The sequence below is a fragment of the Macaca thibetana genome, chromosome 1, assembly GCF_024542745.1.
Source record: "Macaca thibetana thibetana isolate TM-01 chromosome 1, ASM2454274v1, whole genome shotgun sequence".
NCBI lineage: Eukaryota > Metazoa > Chordata > Mammalia > Primates > Cercopithecidae > Macaca > Macaca thibetana.
The window spans coordinates 197,267,124-197,289,864 of NC_065578.1; the positions used below are offsets into that span (position 1 = coordinate 197,267,124).

The 22,741-nt window shown below is 39.5% G+C and overlaps 1 protein-coding gene across 1 annotated transcript in view; it reads left to right on the forward strand.

Moving 5' to 3' along the window:
* The window catches only part of TMCO1 (transmembrane and coiled-coil domains 1), a 168,430-nt gene that overhangs the window by 134,277 nt on the left and 11,412 nt on the right, over positions 1-22,741 (forward strand). Inside the window, exons 4-7 of the mRNA XM_050768808.1 lie at positions 3,038-3,097; positions 8,248-8,294; positions 9,994-10,061; positions 20,587-20,731. Coding sequence (XP_050624765.1) covers positions 3,038-3,097; positions 8,248-8,294; positions 9,994-10,061; positions 20,587-20,731 — 320 coding nt within the window. The remainder of the gene's footprint in view (positions 1-3,037; positions 3,098-8,247; positions 8,295-9,993; positions 10,062-20,586; positions 20,732-22,741) is intronic.

Genomic DNA, 22,741 nt, shown 5'->3' on the forward strand with positions numbered 1-22,741 from the left:
TGAGAGCATTTACTAAGTATAAATTGCTGTGAAGTATGAGTTATGTTATTTACGGTAAAATAGGATAAATCTTTTAGAACAATCTATAAACTGTTTGGCAGAACTCTGGAATTCAGAATGCAGGAATACCAGGTCATGGACAGAAATGCGTTTCATAGTAGACATCTTTTATTTTTGTCAACTCTGACATTTCTACTTCTTGTTGTCAGGTAAGATTCTGATGAATAAATATCAACACACCAAGGTTTCATCACAACCTCATGAAGTTTGAAAAACATTAGATTAATGTATCCCTAAAAACAGTTTATCTAGTCTCAATCTGGTCTGCTAGAAGACCAGACTAATGTTTATGAAATTGTCTTATGTTTCTATTCTGTAGCCTTCTGTCTTTTTATTGCCCTGTTTTCTATGTAGTCACGATTAAATGCCAAGTAGTTGTGTTACAGTCCTTCTGGGGTGGGAAAGAAATATTTTTGTTTCTTTGTTTAATAGTAATGATAAAGAATAAAACATTAAGTGTTTTCTAAATCCATTTTGTCTTTTGAAATGTTATCCTTATAACATTTTAATAAAAATGTTTATTTTTTATTTATTTATTTTTTTGAGACAGGGTTTCACTGTGTCACCCAGGTTGGAGTGCAGTGGACCAATCATGGCTCACTGCAGTGTCGACTTCCTGGGCTCCTGTGATCCTCTCATCTCAGCCTCCTGAGCAGCTGGCACCACAGGAGTGCACCACCATGGCTGGCTGATTTTGTAGTTTTGGTAGAGACGAGGTTTCGCCATGTTGCCCATGCTGATCTCGAACTCCTGAACTGCAACAATCCTCCCATCTTGGCCTCTCAGAGTGCTGGGCTTACAGACCTGAGCCACTGCACCCAACATAAAATGTTGTTTTTATAACATCTTAAAATGTGAAATTTGACATTTTTCTTTTATGATCTCTCACTAGTATGTTCATTCAAAATCTTTCTCTCGCTCTTTCCATATACATGATGTTGTGTTTTATTTTATTTTATTTTGGCAACAGGATTTCTCTCTCTCATAGGCTGGAGTGCAGTGGAGCAAACACAGCTCACTGCAGCCTCAAGCTCCTAGGCTCAAGAGCTCCTCCTGCCTCAGCCTTCTGAGTAGCTGGGACTATAGGCATGTGCCACCACACTCAGCTAATTTTTAAATTTTTTATAGAGACAGAGTCTTGCCATGTTGCCCAGGCTGATCCCAAACTCCTGGGCTCAAGCAGTCTTCCGGTTTCACCCTCCCAAAGTGCTGGGATTACAGGTGTGAGCCACCATGCCTGGCCTATCTCTTTATCTTTTTGTTTACCTAGAACAGTATCTGTTACTCAGTCTCCCAGAACATACATAAACTGTACACACATACACACACACACACACACACACACACACACACACACACACACAAATCACATAAATCACATATTTTATTTTGGCCAACCCTTTAAATTTCATTTGCAATATTGGAGTCAAATTGAATTTTACAATTCTTAGATAAAAGCAGTGATACTAATTTTGCTTTTAGAATTCAGGGACAGACTTCTTGTACTAAGGGAAAGAGTTCTACCTGCTAATTCTCTTTAATGTAGGTTTTAGAAATGATACTTTAACCGTACTGTTTGCTATTAGCATACTAAAGTAATATGGGTAACAGGTAATATAAATAAACTAAGTAAAGGCAATTTTTGACATATCCCTAGTCCATTTACAGGAGATTAAAGATAGAAAATATAATATAAATACGTTATACTATTTCTTTTTCTTTTTCTTTTCTTTTCCTTTTTTTTTTTTTTTTTTTTTTTGAGATGGAGTCTCGCTCTGTCGCCAGACTGGAGTGCAGTGGTGAGATCTTGGCTCACTGCAACTTCTGCCTCCCGGGTTCAAGCAATTCTCTTGCCTCTGCCTCCCAAGTAGCTGGGACTACAGGCATGTGCCACCACGCGCAGCTAATTTTTGTATTTTTAGTAGAGATGGGTTTTCACCATGTTGGCCAGGATGGTCTGGATCTCTTGACCTCGTGATCCACCTGCCTTGGCCTTCCAAAGCGCTGGGATTACAGGTGTAAACCACCGCGCCTGGTCCACTATTTCTTTTTCAAAAGCTTATTGTTATGTAATCTTGATAGTAATTGAAATGCATCAGAAAAATTGGTCTTTTTTTTTTTTTTTTTTTTTGAGAGACAGAGTCTCGCTCTGTCGCCCAGACTGGAGTGGAATGGTGCGATCTTGACTCACTGCAACCTCCACCTTCTGGGTTCAAGTGATTCTCCTGCCTCAGCTTCCCACACAGCTGGAATTACAGGCATATGCCACTACGCCCAGCTCAGTTTTGTATGTTTTTTAGTAGAGATGGGGTTTCACTATATGTTGGCCAGGCTGGTCTCAAACTCCTGACCTCAGGTGATTCGCCCGCCTAGGCCTCCCAAAGTGCTGGGGTTACAGGTGTGAGTCACTGCGTCTGGCTGGTCTTAGCTTTTCTGGCTCTCCTGATTTTCCTGCAGTGTGCATATATCTATCTTGTCACATTACTGTAATTGTCATTTGATTATCTCCCCTGACTAAAGTATTCTTTAGAAGGTAGGGAGCATATTTTTTTCATCTGCTTAGAGTTATTTAGGCAACGAATAACTGAGTGAATAAATTTCTACCATTTGTCATAAGATAATGGAATTACAATTAACCTAGTTATCTGAGAGAGCAGAATTTGAAAATTGTGCTTTGACGCTAGCTAAGGTAATCATCCTCAGCTGATGGTCTGTTTTCATTATGATCGTATCAATACAATTCTTTATGGGTATTTGATTAATGATGCTTAGAATTGTTGTTTCATTCTTAGAATGTTGCATCTACCTTTTACCATCAGTAGCTGTGAGAGTGGACCAGTTAACTTAATCATGACCATAATCAGTCACTGTGTAACTTTCTTGCAAGCTTTTTTCATTGGTTCAGCTGTAATAAAGCATCCTTTGTTTCTTTGGTATAGTCCAGTTAATTTTTACTATGTTACTATGTTGTTTACAGTGGAAAAGAAGAAGGAAACAATAACAGAGTCAGCTGGTCGACAACAGAAAAAGAAAATAGGTAAGATGAGATATTAGTCAAAATGAAATTTGGTTTTTCTTGGAAAAAAATTAATTCTTAGATAACGAAACTATAATAAAATTATTAATAGTGATAACTCACATTTCTATGATTTTATGGTTTATAAAGCACGGGCATTCTTTATCTCACTTGATTCTTACCCATTTCGTGAGGTATACAGGACAAATTTAAGCAGTTCCTCTATTTTTGCTCTTAGCTTTGGAATTTGAGTTTTGTAAAATGACAGTTGTGGCTTTTGAACTTGGCTGAGGGTTTTTGGCATAGTTTGTAAAAGCATATTTTTTTTATATCTGAGATGATTATTTCCACTTAAGTCTTACTTGTATTCATTGTTTCCATGGCTTCCTTACTGAGTATTGACTAGTGATGGAAATCCACCAAGGGGTAGGAAATTTTCTGAGTAATTTTGATATACTTGGAGAAATAATGAACATATCATATGTTTTTCGTTTTTTAGTGTAACTTAGAATTTAAGTAATTCTGTTTCCAAAAGGCAATTCATAGGGATTGTATATGATTTGTTTTTATATGTTATGATGTTTCTTGATTCTGAAATTAGGAAAAAAATTATTGTGAGATTGTGTATTTGTTTCAGAAACTGTGTCTGTATACCTAGGTCACTGCTGTTACAGCCCAGGGGAGAATTCCATGCAATTAGATTATGTCAGTTCCTGTTCTGATTAGTTTTTCAGTTAGTATAGCGATCCTGGATGTTTTTTAAGTGGTCTGTTTACTTAATTCTATGGGAAAATGCTATTGAACATTTACTCTATATTTGTCAGTTACCCCTAACAGCATTGGAGAAACAAAGTAGAAAAAGATTCTATTTTTATGAACTGTGTTTAGAGAAGGAAAATAGACCAGAAAATAAGTGATTACTATGCAGGATGATAAGTACTTTTTTGTTTGTTTGCTTGTTTTGTTTTTTTTTTTTTTTTTTTTTTGAGATGGAGTGTCACTCGTTTCCCAGGCTGTAGTGCAGTGGTGTGATCTTGGCTCACTGCAACCTCCGCCTTCCGGGTTCAAGCGATTTTCCTGCCTCAGCCTCACGAGTAGCTGGGACTATAGGCATGCACCCTACACCTGGCTAATTTTTGTATTTTTAGTAGAGACGGGATTTCCCCAAGTTAGCCAGGCTGGTCTCAGACTCCTGACCTCAGGTGATCCGCCTGCCTCAACCTCTCCAAGTGCTGGGCTTATAGGCGTGAGCCACCGTGTCGGCCGAGAGTCTTGAGGAACAGAAATTTAAGGAACAACAGAAGAAGTAAAGTTCTGAAAAAGTATTGCCAGATAAGTTGGAAAGTAGTAGTGTCACAGAAGTTGAGAGGAGAGTGTCAGGGAGGAGGAAGGACCTGATGATGATGGTAAATGTCTAAGAAATGGAGGTTATTAGTGCTTTTAGCAAAAATGGTTTCAGTGGCATGATGGGGGACAGAAGCCAGATCATATAGCTGAAGGAGAGAATGCAGACATTGAGAATGCAGACAGTGAGAAAATGAAGACATTGAACATGGACAACGCTTTCAAGTACCTTTGCTATAAAGAATAGGAAGGATATAAGAATGGAAGGCAGATTATCCTCTGTCCTTAAATTGGCAACACAGAGTATCTGAATTCAAATGATCTTAACATGGAGTGCAACCCTGAATTGTTTGCTCACCCAAAAAAAAAATCTCATCAGAAGTTATAAGAAATAGTATTTATGGCTGGGCGTGGTGGCTCACGCCTGTAGTCCCAGCACTTTGGGATACCAAGACGGGTGGATCACCTGAGGTCAGGAGTTCAATACCGGCCTGACCAACATGACGAAACCCTATCTCTACTAAAAATACAAAAATTAGCCAGGCATAGTGGCGCATGCCTGTAATCCCAGCTACTTGGGAGGCTGAGGCAGGAGAATCACTTGAATCCGGCAGGTGGGAGGCGAAGGTTGCAGTGAGCTGAGATCGTGCCATTACACTCCAGACTGGACAACAAGAGCAAAACTTTGTTGCAAAAAAAAAGAAGTAGTATTTATGAAGAGTTGCTTATCAGAATCTTACTAGAAATTATGAGATGTAAGATTTATGAGGAATTGCTTGAAAGATGATCTATCCATTCTCTAGATTTGTACATTTTAATCTTAGATTAAGCCAGACTATCAGAAATCTGTAAACCTAAACTGGATTATTTTGGACTTCATAAAATGCTTTTACTGTATTTCGCCTTGGCATTTGCATTGTTAGGCTTATTATGAAAAATTCAGCCAGGTATCATACACTTTGTTATAGTATTACTATGGAATATATTAAAAAACATCCACAACATTACACAATTGTCTTTCGATAAGAAATTGTGGAAACTGTTTCTATTAGTTTTCAATGTCAGGAAAAGTGGCAGTTCTCATAAGTAATTGATTTATTTTATCTTACTGACACTGTGCTCAAACTGATTTTTGTTTTCCTTTGAATTGGCTGCTGTTAAGCCTAGAATGAGATTTGCTGTTCATCTCCAGCAAGTTTATAGGACCAATTAAATGTATTTTTATGTACGGATCCTCTGTGGTTTTGTTATTATCTAACCCTTACTTTTTCTTAGCCCAGATTCCTCACTTGAGCTTATTTACAAATATATATATAGTATCTGGGGGAAAAGGGGGCATAAAGAGTAAAGCCACTGCTCTGAAAGAAGGGAGTTTTCAGTAAGAGGGAAGCAGCCAGCAATATTCAGTGTTCCAGAGAAGCAAAATGTCATTGATTTCACTAGGTGAAGCTCTTTGATAACATCCTTGAAAGAACCATTAATCTGCAGTGGAAGTGTCTTTTGCTTTTTAATTGAAGATTTGATGTTCCCAGTTCTTAATTTCAGAAGCAAATGTTTTGGCTATTTTGCATTTCCCTCTTATAGAAGAAAAATGAATTTACTTTTGGCATATGAATTTTATATAGTTTGTTTTGTTGCATTCCAAATAAAGAAGTCATAAAGGGTTTATTTGAAGGATATACGTGATGAGAAACTCAGGCAAAGCTGAACTAAGTGGTTACAGTAAGGCAGGAACCGTGGTAAAGCAAGTCCTACAAGCAGAGCAAGTCTTGAGAAAAAGTCAGACAGGGATCTTCACTGTAAGATTTCACTAATTTTTTTGGCATTCAGCTTTTGCCTTCACCTAACCTTCCCTGTGTCCTTCCCTGCCGCCAACCCCTTAGGAATATCCGCTCCAGATGCTTGTGTCCTGGGGTTCTATCTCAATATTTTCATAGTGTGATCTATAGACTACCTACATCAGTATTGCTTGAGATACTTACGAAAAATGAAGGGTTCCAAGTATTACTCCCAGACTTTACTGAATCAGGATCTCTGGATGTGGGACCCAGGAGTCTACTTTTTTCTTTTTCTTTTTTTAAACAAGCTGTCCATATAATTCTTAGGCAAATTAAGTTTTGGAGCCAGTACTATATTGTAACTTTTCTATTTCTGTTCCCATAGTTAATTGATTTATTTTACCAAAATTTTCTAGCATAAATTCCTGAGAGGGGAATCTAATTGGTCCAGCCGATCTTTTTATGCCATAGGCCTATGGTTTGACTGCCTCTTGGGTCAGCAGTAGTAGGACAGAGGATGTTATAAATCTTCATGAGGCTAACCCTTCAACTAGCTATGATGCCAGGCAGATATCCCCAGAAGGTGGGTGGGAAAGGGCGGGCAGACATTCTGAAGCTTGTCTGAGTGAGATAAGTATCTCTTTTCTTTTCTTTTTTAGTTTTGTTTTGTTTTGTGTTTGTTTTTGAGGCAGGGTTACTCTCTGTCAGCCCAGGCTGAAGTACAGTGCCATGTTCATGGCTCACTGCAACCCTTAACTCCTCTTGCCTCAGCTTCCTTGAATAACTCAGACTATAGGCATATACCACCATGCCTGGCTAATTTTTAAGTTTTTTTGTAGAGATGGGGTTTCTCTGTGTTGCCCTTGAACTCCTGGGCTCAAGCAATCCTCCTAATTCAGCCTCCCAAAGAGCTGGGATTGCAGATGTGGGCTACCACACCTGGCCTTTTTTCTTCATGACCTGGATTTAAATATGAGAGGAAATTTTTGAAATTTAATATATTTGGGGCCCTGAATTTATACATTCATTCTAGGCCGTTTTCTGTGTTATTTGGATTGGCTGAAGGTCTACTGACTCTGTGGTCAGATGGATGTCATCATTGCTGCTAGTTTATTCCAATAGCCACAAGAAATGTAGCTCCATTTTTGGAGTATTCCTTTTCTGACTTTTAATTTTCCCTTTTGCTAGTCACCTTGGAAAATAAATCATTCTAAATATAAATGTATCTTCTGCATATTTCCAGATTATTCTTTCCATGAAATTTTCTCAAATTTCATAGATGTTGTATTCTAAAAGTTCACTACTTAGAGAATGCATAGTTTTTTGTTTTTTTTATTTTAAGACAGAGTCTTACCCTGTCGCCCAGGCTGGAGCACAGTGATGCGTTCATGGCCCAGTGCAGCCTCAAACTCCTGGGCTCAAGTAATCCTCCCACTGTAGCCTCCCAGTAGCTGGGACTACAGGGGCATACCATCATGGTTGGCTAATTTGTAAATTTTTTGTAGAGACAGGGTCTTGCTATGTTACCCAGGATGGTCTTGAACTCCTGGCCTCAAGTGGTGTTCACCTCAGCCTCCCAAAGTGCTGGCATTGCCCAGCTAGAACCTGAATTTTAAGTTCATCCTATCAACTGGCTTATAATTTTAGACTATATGCCATTTTAGAGAAATTGAAAAAAGGGAGAAAATTTAAGAGAAGGATAACTAATTTGAGACATCTAAGTACAATCATTGTATTTACAAATTAACTAGCAATTCCCATTGGTGTAACATAAGCATATATATTAATGTACAGAGTTAAGACATTTAATGCCAGAGGTAATTTCAAAAAAACTCTAAAGATTGTATTTATTTAAATTGAAATATTTTGGTGCTCTGCTGAATTTGAATCTTCTGAGTACAAAATGTATACTATCCCCGGTGTTTTCATCATCTTATTAAATGATATTGAGATAGAGTACTTTTGTAATCACCAACCAGTGACAGTTTATTTAACAGCTGCTTTGTGCTCAGCATTGTATGTATTAACCATCTCATTAATTCATTGCAGAGAGACAAGAAGAGAAACTGAAGAATAACAACAGAGATCTATCAATGGTAAGAGACCTAAATTTAACTTCATGGTTAACCACATAATGTTTTTAGCAAAAGACTGATTTACATCAAGTGCGTTGCACTCACCTTTTCAGAAATTTATCACTTGTGAAGGCTATAAATAATATCATGGGTGTTCCTGGACCAAATGGAAGTGAAAATATGCTCCTGCTCTTAAACTTCATTTTAATACTATAAATAGCTTTTTTAGACTGTCTCAGAGGTCATAATTTGTCCTCTTCACACAGTTCTTAGTTCCCTCTTTTTCAAATGAAGTAGTTTATTTTCTTTTTCTTGCTTATGTTAATGCTGAATCTTTGGTTTTATGGTGATATGTGTAATCCCAATATAGGAGTTGGAACATTATAAATGGCTTTTATTACTGTCTTGTGTTCTTGTTTCTTTTTTAGAGACAGGGTCTAGCTTTGTCACCCAGGCTGGAATGTAGTAGTACGATCAGAGCTCACTGCCACTGTGAATTCTTGGGCCCTAGGGATCCTCCTGTCTCAGCCTCCCAAGTGGCTGGGACTATAGGAGTACACCATGCCTGGCTAATTTTTAATGTTTTTTTTGTAGAGATGAGGTCTTGCCATCTTGCCCATACTGATCTTGAATTCCTGGGCTCAAGTGATGGATCCTCCTGCCCCAGCCACCCGGAGTGTTGGGATTATAGGTGTGAGCCACTGCACCCTGCCCAGTCTTTTTTTTTTTTTCTTTTTTTGAGACAGAGTCTTGCTCTATTACCAAGGTTGGAGTACAGTGGCTCTATCTCGACTGACTGCAACCTCTGCCACCTGGGCTTTCATGCTCCTCCTACCTCAGCCTCCCAAGTAGCTTGGATTACAGGCGTGTGCCACCATGCCTGGTTTATTTTTGTATTTTTTTGTAGAGATGGGGTCTTGCTATGTTGCCCAGGCTGGTCTTGAACTCCTGAGCTCAAGCCATCCACCTGCCTTGGCCTCCCAAAGTGCTGGGATTACAGGTGTGAGCTACTGTGCCTGGCTTTTCTGTTCTTTAAGAGACCTTTTGTTCTCACTATCTGGCATACCATGAAGTATAAGGAAGAGTGATTTCATTACCAATTTCCTCATTATTTATTAAGAGTAGGCTTTATTTGAGCATGTCTTCCTAAAGCATAGATAGGCTAATTATATAGCTTGATTTTCACTTCTATATATTTAACACAGGACACCTGAACTGTGCAATAGTTCTCTTTTACTTACTGAGAGGCCTTTTGCCAGTACTTATTAACTCATTGGCCAGAATTGGGCCACAAAGTCACCCCAATATTCTTCCTCACTGGGTGGCAAGAAGAGGAATTGGAGGTGAAGGGTGGGTTAGCCAACATAAAACTATAGCTTTTTGCTAAGGAGTACTTTTTTTTTTTTGAGGCAGAGTCTTACTCTGTATCCCGGGGCAGGAGTGCAGTGGCACAATCTCGGCTCACTGCAACCTCCGCCTCCCGGGTTCAAGAGATTCTCCTGCCTCAGCCTCCCAAGTAGCTGGGATTACAGGCACCTGCCACTACGCCTAGCTAATTTTTGTATTTTTAGTAGAGATGGGGTTTCACCATGTTGGCCAGGTTGGTCTTGAACTGCTAAGGAGTACTTTTTAAAAAAATGACATGAAACCAAAACTTTTGAGATATGCTTTAGATGTGGTTTTTTTGGTATAAAATGACAATTTGTTTGTCTCATTACAGGTTCGAATGAAATCCATGTTTGCGATTGGCTTTTGTTTTACTGCCCTAATGGGAATGTTCAATTCTATGTGAGTGTCCTTTTATATGCTTTTGACTAATAACTATTACTCTATATTTGTAAATAGGTTAGCATGAACTTTTTGGGTAATATTTTATTTCGACGTAATTTCAAACTTAAAGAAAAGTTGCAAGGATAGTATATCCACTACCTACATTCACAATTGTTAATGTTTTGCTTCACTTCTTTTTTTCTTTTTCTCCCTTTTCTTTCTCTATTATATGTGTGTTCATCCATACATTATTTATGTATTTTTCTTAATCATTTGAGAGTATGTTGTAGACTGTATGCCCTGTTTCCCATAATTACTTCTCTATATATTTCCTAAGGACATTTTCTTATATAACTTCAAAACAATTATCACAGTCAAGGGAATTTTTGTTTTTTGGTTTTTTTTTTTTTTTTTTTTTTTGAGATGGAGTCTTGCTTTGTCACCCAGGCTAGAGTGCAGTGGCACAATCTTGGCTCACTGCAACCTGTGTCTCCTGCATTCAAGCGATTCTCCTATCTCAGCCTCCCGAGTAGCTGTTACTACAGGCATGCGCCACCATGCGTGGACAATTTTTGTATTTTTAGTAGAGATGTTAGTAGAGATGGGGTTTTGCCATGTTGGTCAGGCTGGTCTCAAACTCCTAACCTCAGGTGATTCACCTGCCTCGGTCTCCCAAAGTGCTGGGATTACAGGCGTGAGCGACCATGCCCAGCCAGAATTTAATTTTTATAAAATATAATTACACAATAACTTTTTTATCCTCCTAATATTGAGGGTATTTTATGTATAAGACATAAGGCTTAGGCATTATGGGTTCTCTGTAGAGAATGTAATATGTTCCCTGTGTTTTTCAGCTGCTTACTAACATGCTGCTTCAAAATGAAGGTAGTCATATAAAGATCTTTTGCCTCTTAAAATAGAGTCTTAATAACTATAATCTTGTTTAATGATAAGGTAAATTACTGTTGTCTAAACCAGCATATAGCAGACCAGAGTAATTGTGAAACTGCGTTTGACAGAAAATACCCAAAGATGATAGTAATTTATTACCTTTTTTTGTTGTTGTTCAGGACAGAGTCTCGCTCTGTCGCCCAGGCTGGAGTGCAGTGACATGACCTCAGCTCACTGCAACCTCTGCCTCCCAGGTTCAAGCGATTCTCCTGCCTCAGCCTCCTGAGTAGCTGGGACTACAGGTGGCCGCCACCATGCCTGCCTACTTTTTATATTTTTAGTAGAGACGGGGTTTCACCATGTTGGCCAGGCTGGTCTCAAATTCCTGACCTCAAGTGATCCTCCCACCCAGGCCTCCCAAAGTGCTGGGATTACAGGCGTTGAGCCTGGCCTGGTCCATTTATTACCTTTCTAAAGCTCATCTGAACTGTACTGCAGGTATTAGAATTTTCCTCACTTCCCCTTTCCCTCCCTTCCTCTTACTTTTTTTCTCCAGCTTCCTTTCTGTCTGACTCTCCCTCTCCCTGCATCTCCTCCCCAAGCCTGTCTTTTCCTTCCAACCTGTTAAGTGTGTACTTTGTGCCAGGCACTGTTCTAGGTATTAGAATATAATGGCTGGGTGCGGTGGCTCACACCTGTAATCCCAGTACTTTGGGAGGCCGAGGCAGGTGGATCACCTGAGGTCAGGAGTTCAAGACCAGCCTGACCAATATGGTGAAACCCGATTTCTACTAAAAAAAAAAAAATACAAAAAATAGCTGGGTGTGTTGGTGTGAACCTGTAGTCTCAGCTACTTGGGAGGCTGAGGCAGGAGAATTGCTTGAACCCGGGGGGCGGAGGTTGCAATGAGTTGAGATCACACCACTGCACTCCAGCCTGGGTGACAGAACAAGACTCCATCTCCAAAAAAAAAAAAAAAAAAATGTGATCCCTGCCCTTAGTAGAATCAAAAATTTATAGGAAGAAAAGACAGGTAAACAAATGAGTACACTGATGGGTATTACAATAGAAATAAGTGTGAGGTACAGTAAGGGAGAAAGAAGGGGAATGGTCATTTTTATCTAGATGAGGGATTAGAAAAGTTGTCCAAAGTGTTTTTAATATAAAATTTACACTTAACTAACCATTATTGATATCACAGACCTTCAGAGCTGGAAGGTACCTTTGGAAGAATAAATACCTTGTCTAAGATATCTGGACATCTCATGATTTTTATCTTAAAATTCTAAACCCAGTACTCTTGCACTCTGTCATACTTTATCTCATTTCTCAGATACATATCACCATGAATTACCAGGCAAACCAAATGCTGCAGTGTTTTATAGTCAACTGTAAGCTTCATTGGTAGAATTCCAACTATTCAAATACTCTTCTTATATTTGTTACATTCTGGACACTAAAGATCTGGCTCAGTACTCATCTATCCTTCTCCTTTTTTTTTTCGAGATGGAGTTTCGCTCTTGTTGCCCAGCCTGGAGTGCAATGGTGTGATCTCCGCTCACTGCAACCTCTGCCTCCTAGGTTCAAGTGATTCTCCTGCCTCAGCCTCCCAGGTAGCTGGGATTACAGGCTCCCACCACCATGCCTGATTAATTTTTGTATTTTTAGTAGAGACAGGTTTTCACCATGTTGGCCAGGTCTCAAACTCCTGCCCTCAGGTGATCCACCTGCCTCAGCCTCCCAAAGTGCTGCGATTACAGGCGTGAGCCACCACACCTGGCCCAGGCTAATTTTTAAAATTTTTTTTGTAGAGACGAGGTCTCGCTATGTTGCCCAGGCTGGATATAAACTTTAATACACAAGAATGATTTTTGTAACCTGCTATAATTTTTGTCCACACAAAAATCTGTGGGCAATTTTTAAAACATGGTATGTATATTAATTTCTATAACATATTCTTTTTTGAAATGTCTTTATAATGTTCATTGAATGGATGCACTTTTTTTTTTTTTGCTGTTTTTGCCCAGCCTGGAGCGCAATGGCCCAGTCTCAGCTCACTGCAACCTCTGCCTCCCGGGTTGAAGCCATTCTCCTGCCTTAGCCTCCTGAGTAGCTGGGATTACAGGTGTGCACCACCACGCCCAGCTAATTTTTTTTACTTTTAGTAGAGATCGAGTTTCACCATGTTGGCCAGGCTGGTCTTGAACTCACGACCTTAGGTGATCCGCCTGCATTGGCCTCACAAAGTGCTGGGATTACAGGTGTGAGCTACTGCGCCTGGCCAGGATGTACTCTGTTTAACTGATTTTTTGTTAATCATCATATAGAATTTTTCAGATAATATGTATACCAGTGTATACTTATTATTCCCTTAGGGTATATCCTAGTATTTCTTGAGTTAAACTTTGGTATATATTGTTCCTTAGAAAGATTTTATTTATATCTTTAGATTATTGCCATCAGTACTTGTGAATGGATCTTTCTCCTTATACTTATCATCACTGGGAATTATGATATAACTGCTTAATATTTGCCAATTGAATAGTTGAAAAATATTTCTTTCAAATTTTTTCATTTTTTGATAACTTGTGTGAGATTTAACATCTTTTCATATACTTACTATGTTTTTCCAATTTTAAGTTCCTAGTACATTCCCTCCACTTGCTCCCTGCCTTCTTTTTTTTGCCGTTTATTTTTTATGTTTTTATTTACAAGAGTTTTTTACATATAGAGGCTATTAAACTCTTTTTTTGGTAAATATTTTTTGTTGTTGAAGATGTTACTCTTTTCCATTATGTAAGTAATGCATTCCTCTCATCAGATTATAGAAAAAAAATTTTTCCTGTTTTATTTATTTATTTATTTACTTTATTTATTTATTTAGAAACAGGTTTTCACTCCATTACCCAGGCAGGAGTGCAGTGGTGCAGTCATTGCCCACTGCAGCCTTGAACTCCTGGGCCCCAGTGATCCCCACCTCTGTCCTCCCAGAGCGTTGGGGTTACAGGCATGAGCCACTGCACCTAGCCTAGTTGTTATATTTAAATACTTGTTTCATCTATAATTTATTTTGGTATTTGGTTTCCAACTTTACTAAGGTTTTAACCATTGTCAATATCACATAGTTGAATAAATCATCTTTTCCCTGATGATTTGAAATGACTTGTTTATTATGTATCAGTAGTTTCCCAAAACTTAGGCAGTGGACCTTAACCAGGAGTGTGCGTCAGAATCATATATGGGGGGGAAAATCATATATGGAGTTTTACAAAATGATTTTCTTATATGAGTAATATATAAAAACTTACTTCTAAAAAATTTAAACACTTATGTAGAATAAAAAGTGAAAGTGAACCCAAATAAACTGAAAACTTAGATCCACACAAAAACCTGTACACAGATGTTTATTTATTCATAATTGCCAGAAGTTGGAAGGAATCAAGATGTCTTGCAGTAGGTGAAAGGATAAACAAACTGTGGTACAACTAAACAATGAAATATGATTCAGTGCTAAAAAGAAATGAGCTGGTAAGCCACGAAAAGACATGGAGAAACCTTAAATGCATATTTTTAAGTGAATAAGCTCTTCTGAAAAGGCTATACACTGTATGATTCCTGCTGTATGAAAAAGGCAAAACTATGGAGAGAGTGAAAAGATCAGTGGTTGCCAGGAGTTAGGAGGAAGGGAAGGATGACTAGGCAGAGCACAGAGGATTCTTTAGGGCAATGAGATTATTCTTTATGATACTATAATGGTGGATAACATGTTATTATATATTTGTCCAAACCCATAGAATATACAACACCAAGAATGAACCCTAATGTCAACCATGGGCTTTGAAACTTACTTGGAACCAATCGTATTCTCTGTGAAAGCAGCACTCTCATCCATATGTCTTAGTGGTACTCAATTCTAATCACCGGGAATTCAAACTTTTTTTGTTTCCCTTCCTCTCCCTCTTATTTTCACTAGACATTACCCTGTATCTGTCCTGTCCCAAATTGAATGATATGTACTGGATTAAATCTGACCCTTTCAACCTTCTCTTCCTCTCAGTTAACAGTCCCTTTTTTCTGTGTAGTCATCCATTCATCCCTTTCTCCTTTCTTCTCATTCATCCTAGCACCAGCTCCCATCCTAGTTTCAATGATCATTTCCTTTTTTCTCCTCTGCTATTACTTTTTGCTTGGTATCACAGTAGCCTGCTTGCACTCCCTCAGGTGTGTCCTCTCTATCCAACATTGTTAAGTTAACCATCCTCAGAAGCCTGTTACTCATTGCCTAGTAACATTATCTGCTACTAATTAAATAGTAACCTATGTTGGGGACTGTACTAAACTCTTTATATGTATTACCCTTTTACTTTTTTTTTTTTTTTTTTTTAATGGAGTCTCCTTGCATCACCCTGGCTGAAATGCAGTGGCGTGATCTCAGCTCACTGTAACCTCCACCTCCCGGGTTCAAGCGATTCTCCTGCCTCAGCCTCCTGAGTAGCTGAGATTACAGGGACCTGCCCCCACACCCTGCTAATTTTTGTATTTTTAGTAGAGACGGGGTTTCACCATGGTGGCAAGGCTGGTCTTGAATTCCTGACCTCAGGTGATCCGCCTGCCTCCGCCTCCCAAAGTGCTGGGATTACAGGTGTGAGCCACCGCACCCTGCCTTCCCTTTTACTTTTAACAGTCTTCTAAGATAAGAATTCTAATCTTTGTTTTACAGATGAGGACATGAGACTCTTAAGTTACTTAACTTGCTCAAGGTCTCCAAGCTAGTAAATGTTGAGCTGTTGTTTAACCCTGTCTCTTAGACTTTAAAGTCCACACTTATCACCATGCAACTCTGATTACTGATTTTAGTGAGACTCCTTACCCTGGCTGTCATGACATTCCATGCTTTGGCCCCAGCCTGTTTTTCAAACTATTTTCTTATCGTTGCCTACTACCTACTCTCTTTTAACTGTGTTGTTCACTGTTCCTGGCGCACTTATTCTTTCAAATGAATTTTAGAATCAATCAAGTGTCAGCTTCTTCTAAAATAATCCCTTCTGAGTTTTGACTGAAATTTTATTAAATTTGTACATTAATTTTGAGATATTAAATAACCTTTATAATTTTTAGTATTCCCATCCAGAAAGATGGTATTTCTGCCAAGTCTATTTTATATATTTTCTGTAGTTTCTTTCCAAATAAGTATAAGTAATATTTTATATTTTCTAGTTTGCTACTACTGTATGTAAGTAGGTTACCTTTTTTTTCTCTGTTGACCAGACTAGGGTGCAGTGGCACGATCTTGGCTTATTGCAGCCTCTACCTCCCAGGTTCAAGTGATTCTCCGCCTCATCCTCCTGAGTAGCTGGGATTATAGGCATGCGTCACTATGCCTGGCTTATTTTCGTATTTTTAGTAGAGATGGGGTTTCACCATGTTGGCCAGGGTGGTCTTGAGCTCCTGACCTCAAGTGATCCACCTGCCTCAGCCTCCCAAAGTGCTGGGATTACAGGCGTGAGCCACCATGCCCAGCAGGTTATCAATTTTTGTGATTTTATTTTCTAACTGGACATCTTCCTGAACTCTCATAGCTTTTAATTTGATTCTCTAGTTTTCTAGGTAGATAATCATATGATCAGACAAATAATATTGTCATCTTTCCCAAATTCTCTTCCCTCCCTCCCTTCCTTTCTCTCTATCACTGTTCTCTAGTTCTAATGTGCAATGAATTAGAATAACCAGAAGAGGGTTAAATACTTGAAGGTAAAATACCAAAGATACTGCAGTAAAGATGGGAACAAGATGAAGAGAATGCCTATATCACTGCTATGATATTTATGAAATTTTTAGAGAATGGAGGTTTTCAAAGCTATATGCAAACATATGTGATATGTTATCCTTAATAGAGTTAATAATATAATAAGCACTTATCAAATATTTGGTGATTAAGTTATTAGACCTTGGACCAGTATTGAAATGCCAGATTATTTTTGCAGTTCATCAATATAAGATAAAATACTAGATGCTGTGTGTGTGTGTGTGTGTGTGTGTGTGTGTGTGTGAGAGATATAGGTCTTCCAAGCTATATAAGTCAAAGAAGTCAAGTAGAGTATCTTCAAGGAGGAAAATTATATGAAAGTTTCATTATAATCAGGTTTCTTATAAAAGGATATGTTGGCAGGAAAGAAGGCTATTTTTTTTTTTCCGTTTTTTTTTTTTTGAGACGGAGTCTCGCTCTGTCGCCCAGGCTGGAGTGCTGTGGCCGGATCTCAGCTCACTGCAAGCTCCGCCTCCCGGGTTCCCGCCATTCTCCTGCCTCATCCTCCCCAGTAGCCGGGACTACAGGCGCCCGCCACCTCGCCCGGCTAGTTTTTTGTATTTTTTAGTAGAGACGGGGTTTCACCGTGTTAGCCAGGATGGTCTCGATCTGCTGACCTCGTGATCCGCCCGTCTCGGTCTCCCAAAGTGCTGGGATTACAGGCTTGAGCCACCGCGCCCGGCCGGTTTTTTTTTTTTTGAGACGGAGTCTATCTCTGTCACCCAGGCTGGAGTGCAGTGGCACAATCTCAGCTCACTACAACCTCTGCCTCCTGCGTTCAAGCAATTCTTCTGCCTCAGCCTCCCAAGTAGCTGGGACTACAGGCACGTGCCACCACGCCTGGCTAATTTTTATATTTTTAGTACAGAGGGGGTTCCACCATATTGGCCAGGCTGGTCTCGAAATCCTGACCTCATGATCCACCCGCCTCAGCCTCCAAAAGTGCTGGGATTACAGGCATGAGCCACTGCTCCCAGCCTTATTTTTTCGTTTTTATGTATATTATTTTCATCAACGTTCTTATTCAGAACGCTGGCAAACAATAGCTTTTTATTTGCTTGTTTTGTTTTCCCAAACTAGTGGAGGTTCACGTAATATATTTTACCAATATTAGTGCTGTATTCATGTTTTTGTTCTGGTCTTTGTACCCTGTACATTTTTAAAAAATATTGTGTCTTAGATTGTCAGTACCTAGAAGTTAAAGGCTGTATATCTATTTTTATAAACTGGCATATGAAATTAAAAGTCTAATACATGTTTTGATTATATTGAACAAAAGTTATTCAGTCTTTAACATAATTTCTCCAAGTTTAACTTTGATCATCTCTTTTTGAAACCAGATCTTGCTCTGTCATCCAGGCTGGAGTGCAGTGGTGTGATCACTATTCACTGCAGCCTCAACCTGCTGGGCTCAAGTGATCCCCACCTCAGCCTCCTGAGTATCTGGGACTACAGACATGCACCACGACATCTGGCTAATTTTTTTTTTGGTAGAGATAGGGTTTCGCCATGTTGCCCCGACTGGTCTCGAACTCATGGCTTTAAGTGATCCTCCCGCCTCGACCTCTCAAAGTGCTGGGTTTATGAGACATGAGCCACCACGCCTGGCGAAGACTATAAGGGATACTAAAAGATTGTGTAAGCCAGGAGTGGTGGCTCATTCCTATAATCCCAGCAATTTGGGAGGCTGAGGCAGGAAGATCACTTGAAGCCAGGAGTTTGAGACCAGCCTGGGCAACATAGGAAGACCACGGCTCTACAAAAAAAAAAAAAAAAAAAAAGTAGCTGGGCATGGTGATATGCCCCTGTAATCTCACCCTCTTGGGAGGCTGAGGCAGGAGAATTCTTTGAGCCTACGAGGTCAAGGCTGCAGTAAGCCATGACTGCACCACTGCTTTCCAGCTTCAAACAGAGCGAGACCCTGTTTGAAACAAACAAAAATAACCTTACACTCTTAAAATTTGTTAACAGCTGGCAGATGCTTTAAGGAAAAAAATCTAAGGTTAGATTAAGAAGGGAAGGACTTGAACTCCCAGATTGCCAGAAAAAGGACTAGATATAGCTACTTATTTCTCATTGTTCTTTCTGGCATCTCTTCCTGAATCATTTACATAAAGTTGAAATAACAGGATATTAGAATTGAAAGAGTTTTTTGTTTTTGTTTTTGTTTTTTTTGAGACAGAGTTGGGCTCTTGTTGCCCAGCCTGGAGTGCAATGGCGCTATCTCGGCTCACCACAACCTCCGCCTCCCGGGTTCAAGTGATTCTCCTGCTTCAGCCTCCCGAGTAGCTGGGATTACAGGCATGCACCACCATGCCTGGTTAATTTTGTATTTTTGGTAGAGACAGGGTTTCTCCATGTTGGTCAGCTGGTCTCGAACTTCTGACTTTAGGTGATCCGCCTGCCTCAGCCTCCCAAAGTGCTGGAATTACAGGCGTGAGCCACCACGCCTGGCCTGAAAGAGATCTTAAAAGTCATTTAACATATAACTTCTCTCCCAATACAGAAAGCTCATCAGTAATGTCTCTAGCAGATAATTTGTCATCCTTTATTTCCAACAATGAGGAGCTTAGTGGTTTCTGAGATAACTAGTACTTTTATGGAGTAGTTTTTAGAGTTTGAAAATAATTCCTTTTACTGGGCCAAATATGCCTCGCTATATCTGTACTCGTGAGCAGTGGTCCTACCCTCTGGAGTCACAGAGTAAGTGCACTTAAAGAAATAATCCACCTATTGTAAATCATCTCTCTCTTTGCACCTTCCTTTTTCTCTTCCCAAATTTTTTCTTTATTATCCTAGACACCAATTTCTGTTCCTTATAACAAGCTTCTATTCCTGTAGCACTTTGGGAGGCTGAGGCGGCCAGATCACGAGGTCAAGAGAACAAGACCATCAAGGCCAACATGGTGAAACCCCGCCTCTACTAAAAATACAAAAATTAGCTGGGTGTGGTGGTGCACGCCTGTAATCCCAGCTACTCGGGAGGCTGAGGCAGGAGAATCGCTTGCACCAGGAGGCAGAGGTTGCAGTGAGCTGAGATGGTGCCACTGCACTCTGGCCTGGGTGACAGAGCGAGACTCCATCTCAAAAAAAAAAAAAGAACTATCAGAAGTTTTCTCAGATTTGCTGCTGGTTTAAGGTCTCATGCATGTTCAACTTCATATAATTAAATGACTTACAAGATATAAAAGATTTTCTGGCCGGAGGCGGTGGCTCACGCCTGTAACCCCAGCACTTTGGGAGGCCAAGGCAGGCAGATCGCCTGAGGTCAGGAGTTGGAGACCAGCCTGGCCAAAATGATGAATCCCCGTCTCAACTAAAAATACAAAAATTAGCCAGGCATGGTTGCACACACCTGTAATCCCAACTACTTAGGAGGCTGAGGCAGGAGAATCACTTGAACCCGGGAGGCGAAGGTTCCAGTGAGCCAAGATTGTGCCACTGCACTCCAGTCTGGGCGACACAGCAAGACTCTGTCTCAAAAAATGTAAATAAATATTAAACATTTCTCATTTTAAATTTCTAATACAGTAAATATTAACAACTATAAGCTACATAAACGCAAAGTTTTTAGGGTCCTAAATAATTTGTCAATATATAAAGGGGTCTTGATACCAAAAGAATTGAGAACCACTAATTTAAGAAAAGATTTATGAGAATAATCTAGGCTCTTCCTTACATCGTGGCACATCAGGTTCATGTGTATTTTTATCATGTCACCCTCTCTTTGTTTTTCAGAGATCAGAGACTTAAAGCTCTATTTCTGTCCCAGATTCTTCTTTAGAAGTAAGAAACTTGTCAGTCTTCCAAAAATAACAATTCTTTGGTTTTTTTTTTTTCTTTTAGATTTGATGGTAGAGTGGTGGCAAAGCTTCCTTTTACCCCTCTTTCTTACATCCAAGGACTGTCTCATCGAAATCTGCTGGGAGATGATACCACAGACTGTTCCTTCATTTTCCTGTATATTCTCTGTACTATGTCAATTCGACAGGTGAGTGATCACATCTACCATTTAATATGTATATTTTTCCTTGCTGTCATACCAATTAGCTTTTACTTTTAAAATATTAGAAATGTTTACTCATTGTTACTGAGTTCTTTCAGTTGCTCATTCTAGAATTTCAGTGTATCTTCCAAAAGCCATTTTAAGTGGCTGTAGGTCTAGAAGACTGATCCTTAGGGATGAGAAGCAGTGATAAAACCAAACATGGATTCCACATCCCATTCTTAGAGCTCTCAGGCTCCTTCTTTATTACAACTGCCTAAAGCTACAAAAGTAGAGAGTGCGTTTGGTCTTCCCAGTATCATTTCTTTGTTATATACCAGCACCGTTTAGCAGCTCAGGAGCACAAGTAAGTTTAACAATGTGGTAATTTTAGGTTATTCGCAGTAGAGATAAAGTTTAGGTTATAGAATTTACATTTGGCCAACTTGGTAATTTGACATTCATAGTGAAAAAGAGTGAGAACTGAGGAAGTAAAAGGGTTATGAAGGCCCGTAAGAGAGCTATAACATTCGATTAGTGGGGAAGGGTTCAGGCAGAAAGGTTTAGAGAATGAAGTGGCTTTTGAGATGGAACTATGAAAGTGAAAGGGTGGCGGGGTGCTGTGGCTCATGCCTGTAATTCCAGCACGTTGGTAGGCTGAGGCGTGAGGATCACTTGAGCTCAGGAATTTGAGACCAGCCTACGCAACATTGTGAGACTCCATCTCTACAAAAAATTTAACAATTAGCTGGGTATGGTGGCATGTGCCTGTAGTCCCAGCTACCCAAGGTGGGAAGGTCACAAAAGCCTGGGAATTTGAGTTTGCAGTGAGACTTGATTACATCACTGGACTTTAGCCTGGGCAGCAGAGTGAGACCCTGTCTCAAAAAAAAAAAAAAAAAAAAAAAAAAAAAAGATAATTAAGGTCTCTGGCTGAATAATTCTTTATTTTAAGGCATTATTCAGTTTCTGAACATACTGCCATTTGGCAGGCTTTGTAGTGGAAAGGTTTGCACAGGCAGTAAATAGGAACATAACATTTTCAGTATTTGTTACACAAGTGATTCTCTTTTTCTCCCCTCCTTCTGAATACTGTCTGTGGCAGAAGAGTTTTTGTTGCCCTGTGTATTAGTTTGTTCTTGCATAGCTATGAAGAAATACCTGAGACTGGGTAATTTATAAAGACAAGAGGTTTGATTGGCTTATGGCTCTGCAGGCTGGTACAGGAAGCATGATGCTAGCATCTGCTCAACTTCTGGGGAGGTCTCAGGAAACTTAGAATCATGGCAGAATGCAGAAGGGGAGCAGGCATGTCACATGGCCAGAGTAGGAATAAGAGAGAGAGGAGGGAGATACTACACACTTTTAAACAACCAGATCTCGTGAGAACTCACTCACTATCACAAGAACAGTACCAAGGGGGATGGTGCTAAACCACACAATTTGACATGAGATTTGGGTGGGGACACAGATTCAAACCATTATCACCCTCGCATGTGAGAATCAATGGGAAATTGAATTATAGTTCATGGCTCACCAAGATCTTTGTCATTGTGTTGCTTAATATTTTTCTCAATTCATATCCCATCATATCCCCACAAATACAGCACTTTGCCCATTCTGGCTTGCTTAATAGTTTTCATGTTACACTCACTCAGATGTACTTTTTGCTTCTGTTTTTCCTTATTTCTGAATGCCTCCCTCTTCTTCCTTTTAAACGCAATCAAGTTTCAAGGCTTCCTTTTCTGGCACATATTTCTGGCACTTACTGCATTGTGAAGGTTAGCTATAAGAGGAGCATGACTAAAATACAGAAATACCAAGGACTATTATAATAGTCTAGCAAAAAATCATTATGTTATAAACTATAACAGTGAAGAAAGGGATGAAAAGGATGGGACAAGATTGAGAAATAAATAGAAGGGGAAACCAGCTGAACTTACTGATTTAATGTGAAGGAGAAAGGAAGAACTAAGATGACTTTCAGGTCTCTGATTTTGGTGACCAAATGGGGAC